The sequence below is a fragment of the Indicator indicator genome, chromosome 10, assembly GCF_027791375.1.
Source record: "Indicator indicator isolate 239-I01 chromosome 10, UM_Iind_1.1, whole genome shotgun sequence".
NCBI classification, from domain to species: Eukaryota; Metazoa; Chordata; class Aves; order Piciformes; family Indicatoridae; genus Indicator; species Indicator indicator.
This window is the reverse complement of record NC_072019.1, coordinates 31,860,798-31,868,813: the sequence shown is the minus strand read 5'-3', so window position 1 is coordinate 31,868,813 and position 8,016 is coordinate 31,860,798. Positions and strand designations below refer to the sequence as shown.

Sequence of the window (8,016 nt, the reverse complement as noted above, 5' to 3'; positions counted from 1 at the left end):
GCCCCAAGTGATATGAACTTTTCTTTAAATCAACAGTCTGGCATTTGTAGTCAAATAAATGGAGAAGGAAAAGCCAGCAGATGAGCATCTAAGGGATATTAAGTATATGCTGTCCTCACATACTCAGATCTCCACATGCTATGCTGCTGATACAAATATCTTCATATAAGCTTCCAAAAACCAAATCAATCATGCTTTTCAGCAGGCCATTACCAAAAAACACTACCATGAGGGATAAAAACCAAAACAGTGAAAAACAGGGATTGCAAAACAGAGTCTAAACACAAGTCTATTTTAAAACAGTTTCTTCCAGATCTCTTATGCTTGCCATGCAATTATCACAATTAAAATTTATTAATACACAAACGTCCAAAGATTATCAGTTCTTCATTTATGAACTGCTTTTTTCTTCTTGCTAGTAGAGGATGGCTAGTCCTAGCATTCTTTGCAGAAAAGCTTTAACGTTGTCTGCTAGATTAGTCCTTTTCTGTCAGCATCTGCTTTGATCCAAGAGACCACCCAGTGTTTTCTGGTTTGTAGTTCTATTTTAACAGAGGAGGCACAAACTCAGAGAAAAGAGTTTTAAGTCCTGCAGTTTCAAATTCCTTTTGTAGCTCATCCAGTGTTGAGTATTCTTTGACTTCAAACATCTGAAACCTACATTGTAAAAGAGAAACTCGTGAATATGCTTAGATTTGTCAGAGTGTAATTATCAATTCTGTTACTTTCCTATCCACAACTAAATTATACCTTTTATGCTGTGCCTGTACTTTTGTCTCACAGAGTACACTGATCATTTTCTCTTTGCATTTCTTTCCATTTGAGTCCACATCTACCTTAGAAGTTTTCTGAAGAATCAAGTACTCCTAAATGACAAAAAAAAAAAAAAAAGAAGAACAAAATATAAATGTCATCCAGGATCTTTGAAGTTTAGTGAGATGTAAAAATCTATACAAAACACACAGACTGTTTTTCAGAACACAGCAATCAAACTTTGCAGGTGCACATCCCAAAAAGTACATGACAGTTTCTATTCATCAGAACATTCTCCTCCAGTATCACCACAAAAACCTGTCCAATGCAGTGGGAGTTCCTAAGTACAAACAAGACCTTCCAAGCCCAGGCACACGCTAGGAGCACCATCTCAGCTAAGCTGAGGAAAGAGACAGTTAGTAGTGAGCTAGAAATGTGTCTGATACTCATTTCTCATCACAAATTTTCTGTTTTCTGGGTCATTTGAGAAATACAGGAGACTGAACCTTGGCATTTCACAGTCGGGAAATACAGTGGTGTAATTATAGCGGAAAGCAAAATAATACAGGCCACAGGTCTACAGGTTATCAGTGGTTTCTTTCCCATTTCTTTTCTTAAAAACAGAATAAAGTTGTTGGGCCATTTTACCCTTCTAATGATCAATCTGCTTCCAAAATTGTTACTCTTACAAAAACACACATGAAATATTCAGATCCATAGGTTTCAGTGCTAAATCAATAGAACTAGTCAACATTCATTGTTCCTGCACCTTAATGTTGTTCCTGTCACCCTGAAGCAGAATCAATATTATCTTGCCCATGAACATCAGTCTTCCAGTCAGCCCTAGATCCGAAGTCCATTTTTCCACAGTTTTGACGTATTTTGTCTTGGCCCTCATGTGATCTAAATGCAAAAGGAGCATCCAGACACCATCCTCTGTACTCCTTCCTTTTGACAAAGTAGTTTTTTCATTGCAAAACGTTGCTGATTGCTTAATGACATCTTTAAGATGCTGCTGTATCCAAAGAATCAGATCGTGCACCATCGGTTCAGAAAGATGCTTCTTTGCTTGTTCAAGTAATTTCTCTTTCACATCCACACACTGGGCCCTTGTAAGCTGGTCTGAGTTAACAGAAATCTCTGGTAGAGTTGATGGATAATTGACTGGTAAATGAAATAACAGCTTCAGAATTACATCTGAGTCTGGTTCTTTCACATTGATTTGAATTCTAAACGTGATTCCACGTGTCTCTGGAAAGTATCCAAAAAACAAACATTAATAGTTTGCAGTAAGTTGAAAAATATATATGTATATATATATAGCATTAAGTCCTGGTATTTGCTTTACCAATTCACATCAAATGACTATCTTGCCATATAAAATAAGGAGGCGATGGAGGTTCTGCACAGTAGGGGATTGCAACCAGTGACTCAAGCTATACTTGCAGGGAATGCTGAAATGAAGCATTTCCACATCGCAGCAGAAGGAAAGTTATTAACACATTCTAAAAAACATTGCCCCTCTTAGAAACACCTAAGTCAGCTTCTACAGCTCCATAGCAGCAGCAAGGAAAGCTGAAAATAGGGCCTTGGACTCAACACTGCCCTGGCATTGCTCCTAGAGAAAGCTGTAAGATTTCTAACATCACCATCAGCACAAGGCAAGCAGACTTGTACTGAGCATTTTTTTAAGACGGCCATTCAAAAGCAGCTGCACACTGAAGAGACTCAGAAAGAAAAAACACAGATTCTCTGTCCCCTGCAACTTCCAGAGAAACTATGCTCAATTCTCTTCTGCCAACTTCTCCACAACAGCTGGAGAGCTGTCAATAAGGAGAGCATCCCTGCTGTACACCTGGCCTCAGATACTGCATACATCCATATAAACACACACATATATATGCACATACTCACATAAATGTATCTGTGTAGCTACTCAGAACCCAGTTTTGGTCTACTTCAGAACAGAACTCTTCAGAGTGAAAAGCATACCTACAGTATACAGCAGGAAGGGCAAAAGACCACATCTTCCTGATGCACCACATAATCAGACACTGAATATGAAACTTATGTACAGTAATTCCTGCACTAAAACCTCTTGACTTAAAGAGATTTCACAGAACAACAATACAAAACTTCATAAAGTGGAAAGTGAGGACAAAGACCTAACCTACTTTTGCTCTTCTGCCATGAAAAAAGAGGGTATCAGATAAAAGATCTTCTTCAGATGTTCTCTGCTTCACCTCTTTGATGCATTCTAAACGCTTCACCCCTTTTCTTTCAAAAACTGCTAAGATGTCAGGTTGATTCATTCTATGAGGGCAGGAGATGCCAGATTTGAAAAGCAGATTAGAGCACAGCTGAGTTTCAGAGGAGCTCTTTTGAAGTGATTTGCCTTCTTCTCCTCATACCTTATCTTACCTTCCTTTACATGACAGTCTGATGAATTATGTTTGATTAGTATTGCTGATGCTGCTAACCAACCTCAGTGCTCTCTATGATTTTATATTTGAACCCTACTAAATAAGTGAAAGAACCTTGGACAGACCTGACTTGGACAGACAGAAGCACTTTAGAGAGCTTAGCCAAGGGCTTGTTTCCAAACATCCTTCCTAGGTATATCATATGAAGAACTCTCTAGGTCAGAGCAGTCACAAAATAAGCAAACCCTCTAACCCAAATATTCAAACTGTAGCATTACTATAAAGAAGTCTCCAAACGTATACAAACCATCCCTAACTAAACAGAGTCAAATCCAGCACTAAAAATAGGGTATTCAAACCCAGTGAATTAAATGACACACATAGCTACAGGCACTATGTACTGAAGTCTCATTCCCTGCCAACAGGAGTTGTTCTCCAGTCTTTAAGACCCTGTGAAAAGTTACAGACCAATTTTAAGCCAAGTTTATTTCCCAGCAATGCACCAGCCTTGGAAGAGACTCAGCCTCCACAGCATCCAGCATAGGGCTCTCACTCACTGGCAGTAGTTATGTAGGACCTCAAGCCTTCCCTTGTGTCTTCCGCTGCCCTGACAAACATTTCTCATTGAGCACCAGCAACAACAGTTCCTCTGCCATTACATTAGGCTTAGTACACAAAAGTACACAAGAAGAGCCTGCCATGCATCTCCTGGGACCCCCAGCAATGCTCTTGGCCATCACAGAGGATCTCCAGCAAATGTGAGCATCACACTGCACACAGGCTGTACCTGCCAACCCACCTCCTTCCAGCTGCCCCTTACACAGGGCAGTATGAGAGGCACACAGCCAGATGAAGGCCAGCTTCATTTGGGTGGCTGACATTGACACTATTATGTTCCTGCCCATGATTCACTTTATTTTCAATTATGTTGCCATAAGAAATCTCACAAAGTACAGCCTATTAATGAGCTGAAGAACACTACCCTACTGCCAGCTTCATTACAGGGACAGAAACCCATGTACCCTTCTGATAATCCTCCCAGGGTTTTTTCATTAGCTTGTCAGAACAGATCGCACCAACTCAGGAGTAACTGAGGAACAAGCAGCTAGGCCAACCCTGCCCCCTTGGCAAAGGCCTCCTGCTGTGGTCATGTTCTCAAGCTTGTGACAATCCCCCACCTCTCCCTGTGATGAACTAATCGGAAGGTAGCAGCAGCGCTTTGCATCCCAAGGTGCATCACGAAGCACCATCATGGAAAGCCCAGCCATGACCATTTACATCTGCTCCAGGCTTACTTTCAAAAAGCAGAGTTGGTTCAAAAACATCTGGGGGGCCTCAGCATCTAAAGCTTAAACACTGCAGTGTCCGTTTTCTGCACCAGCACTGCAGAAGGATGTCAGAAAAAGACCAAACCACCGTCGCCCTGTGTAACGAGGCTCTAAAGAAAGATTTCCTTTGTGTGCAGATACTGCAAGGTCTGAGTTCTCTCCACAGCAAAACTGTGACTACTTCTGAAATAAAAGACTGGATGTGACCATTCTGCTGGCTTTTAATGTGTTAATAAAACTAAACTCAATACATTTCAACTCATTTTTCCCCAATAGCTGCATGCTTATCAGTATATTTGGCTCTAGCATACTTCAGATTTTTTCAACCAGAGAGATATCCCCCTCCTCTCCTGCCCAAAGGCATTTTATGCAACACATGCAGTCTATTTTTAAATTCAGAAAATGGCACCTACTAATGCAAATGCTTAGAAGACGTAAACATATTTTTACAGAAAGCTTGCACAAACCAGAAGAGAACAGATTAACAAGTCAATTACGGATTTCTATCTGTAACACTAATCTTTGCAAATAGATATGTAACATTAAAAAATATAAGAAACGCTGTAATTAGTTTATTTAAATTCATCAACACATTGGTTTTGATAAAAATATACTTTGCATTCTGAATGCTTTCTTGCTAAATTCCAGAAAGCCAAATTTTTAGCACACCAAGAGACTTACAAAAGCATTTTCTTACATTTGTCAAAACCATAAATCCCCAGTGGCCTCTTTTTTGATCCTGTGGATCTACACACAAATTACTCTTAATGTATTAGAGAGAGTATAACATGACAGTCTTGCTGGAAGTTACTTCTGTGCGCCGTGTGTCAATGACAAATTTGTATGGTTTGAAGAGATGTCAGCTAATTAATACAACAAAAGTTAATTGGATAGAAACTAAAGGATTTTGTAGCTCCAATGTAACAGAGAAATAAATTCCAAAAGAAAGCTACCAATAATCGTGGTTGAAAATAATCTTTTCCATTTCACCAGAAAACAATGGAATTCAACCAGATATGAACAATCCAACACATCATGAACACACCCTGGCTAAAGGCCCTGTAGGTCACACAATATCAGTACAAATAACATAGCCTCTTCCCTTTATGCACTTGTGGCACTTCATGTTTCAGAATGGTTTCTAAGCTTTTCACCATTCTATTAATTTATAAATACAAAACCATTTTTCTGTATGTGAAGCACAGAGAAGAATGTGCCTGTATTTCTCTAACAGATCTGCAGGCACAGCCATGCACATGCAATGTTCAGCTATCCTCACAGCTTTTATTTAAAACAAACACCTGTTAAGACTGGATACTGTATTATCAAACTATGCCTGAAAGAACATTTCCAAACTTTTTAAGAAAACAAAACTTAGCTGCAACAATTCCAAATATCAAATCAAACAAATCCAATGCCTACAATGGAGCATGAGGTGTGTCATGCAGATCGAAGCAGAAAACAATTCTACTTTTAGATTGCCCCAGTCAATTATGCTCCATGCAGACACGAGTGTATTCATCCCTCTGAGGCTACCTACACAAGAAGTCCTATTTTCAAATACCTACTTGCTTTTCTGTGTGTTCACTATTTCAGCAATTGTTTTGAAACAAAAGTTTGAGGTTTACTCAATTAATTTCTTAGTAGCTTCTTAGTTAAAGTGAGTCACTCAGTAGCAGCCACTTAAAACAGTACAGTTATTGTCACAGAATTACAGAATGTTTGAGGTAGGCATGGACATCTGGAGGCCATCTTCTCCAGCCTCCCCACTCAAGAAGGGCAACCTACAGTAGGCTATTGAGTGCAACATTCAGTTTGCTTTAGAATACATCCAAGAATGGAGGTTCTACAACCTCTCCAAGCAATCTGTTCCAGTGCCTGGTTGTCCTCACAGTAAAAATGTTTCCTCACCTCTTTGGGACTGAACACATGAGCAGACAAAATCTGAAAGCAAGCCATCAGATCAATTTTTATGGGCATTCTCCAGCACTTCACTGCAGTCCAACTGGCAAGAAACCACCTGCTGTCCACTGCTCCGCTGGGGATCTTGGCAGTACACTGCTAAAGCTCCCAGGACACTAGAGACAGTAAGTGGTACAGAGTAGAAGCACATTCTCTCTGTATGTGTATATTTATGTATCACCAACAAATACACATGAGGGTTATCACGGCTGCAGTAGGCACTAAACTTTCCTGATGCTGTGGATCTGAGCAGACACACCAGACTCCCATATCCCACCTGACACTTCCCTTTTAAGTCCAATAGTAACTTCGTAACTGCTGTTGTACACTGGCACTAGTGAGATTTACTGTCCCTCGCTGAAGGGGCATCTTCACAGCCCTGCGACAGCACACGCTGATCAAAATCATTGCTTAAAATTATGTTTTGAGCAGCAGCCACCACCGCGGATGCAGAAAACAGTAAAGATGTCTACTCTTACACGTTCCTAGCCCACAGTATCTAGCAGCCGACGAGAGCAAGTACTACATTATGGTCTCCACCCACAGCAAGCACGGAAGATTAACCTTAGTACGCTGTAAAACCCACAGCCACACACATGTTGCTGAAGCTAGAGAAGGTTGTAAGGCCCAGATTACTGTTTTAGCCCCAGAAAAAGGCAGAGATGACCCAAGGCTTCTCATGCAGAGCAAAACTGCACCCCTATTATATATTGCAGGGCAAACACCTGCCCCTGTGATACCACTGCTTATCTGCCTCACCAGCACTCAGCCCGCTCCCGCGGCTGCCCTTTGCTCATGGCACTGCAAACTGCTGGAATTAAGAAGGTCGCTAATTACAAACGAGCAGGACTCGCTAGGATTTGTAACCTGCAAAGGGGCTAGCGGCGAAATAGGCGCTGCCGCGGAAAGCAAGCGATCAAGCCAGCGCAGCCCCGCTGGGGCTCCCGTGAGCGGGCCCGCAGCGCCTCCTCTCGGGGCCGAGCCGGGCCGGCGCCACAGGCCAGCGGCAAGGTGCCCGGCTGAGGCGCCGTCACCCCAGTTCTCGTTTGGGCAGCGCGACGAGGCACTGCCCTGCCCTCCGCCGAAGAACGCGGCCACCTTCACCTGACATTGCTAAAACCTCGCAGGCGTCCGGCTCGCAGTAAATGGCGGCGAGAGCTGATAACTCCTCCAGCGCTAGCTCCGACATGGCCGCGGCCGCTGCCATCCCAGCCCGCGCCTCAAGAAGGGCACCGCTGGCGACGAGGTCGTTCCAGCCCTGCGGCGAAGCCGCCGCAGCTCCTTCGTTCAGGCCGGCGCGGTGACGAGGGGCCTGGCAGCCTCTGGGGCAGCGGGCGGTGGCAGAGGCCTGTCTCCCTCTGTGCCGAACAAAATGGCTGCCCTGTGCAGCGGCCCCGCCGGCCCGCGCGGCCCTCCCTGCACCGCTCCCCAGGCCGGCAGCCTGGCCTGGCGGTCTCTGCCCCACGGGAACGAACGGCCTGCTCCGCTGGGCAGTCAGACGAAATGCTGCCACACACGCTCATACAGGCAGTCTCACTAGAGTGTAAACT

At 43.1% G+C, this 8,016-nt stretch overlaps 1 protein-coding gene across 2 annotated transcripts; it reads right to left on the bottom strand.

Moving 5' to 3' along the window:
- Nucleotides 1–515: 515 nt before the first annotated feature.
- RWDD3 (RWD domain containing 3) lies at nt 516–7,655 on the bottom strand. Of its 2 annotated transcripts, XM_054384472.1 has the most exons (4): nt 7,571–7,655; nt 1,523–2,004; nt 751–866; nt 516–657 (listed from the first exon to the last, which is right to left on the bottom strand). In XM_054384472.1, the coding sequence occupies exons 1-4, from the start codon at nt 7,653–7,655 to the stop codon at nt 543–545; spliced, it is 798 nt and encodes a 265-aa protein (XP_054240447.1). In that variant the 3' UTR covers nt 516–542. The 2 variants fall into 2 exon arrangements, with proteins under 2 accessions (XP_054240447.1, XP_054240448.1); XM_054384473.1 differs by lacking the exon at nt 516–657 and having other exon boundaries at nt 838–866; nt 1,570–2,004.
- Nucleotides 7,656–8,016: the final 361 nt, after the last annotated feature.

Excerpts from the sequence above, each read along its gene's own strand:
- RWDD3 (XM_054384472.1), bottom strand. The coding sequence starts at position 7,655 with ATGTCGGAGCTAGCGCTGGAGGAGTTATCAGCTCTCGCCGCCATTTAC. Across the intron at positions 2,005-7,570 it reads CGAGGTTTTAGCAATGTCAG|AGACACGTGGAATCACGTTT; the intron begins GTGAAGGTGGCC and ends GATACTTTCCAG. Across the intron at positions 658-750 it reads GTACAGGCACAGCATAAAAG|GTTTCAGATGTTTGAAGTCA; the intron begins GTATAATTTAGT and ends TTTACAATGTAG.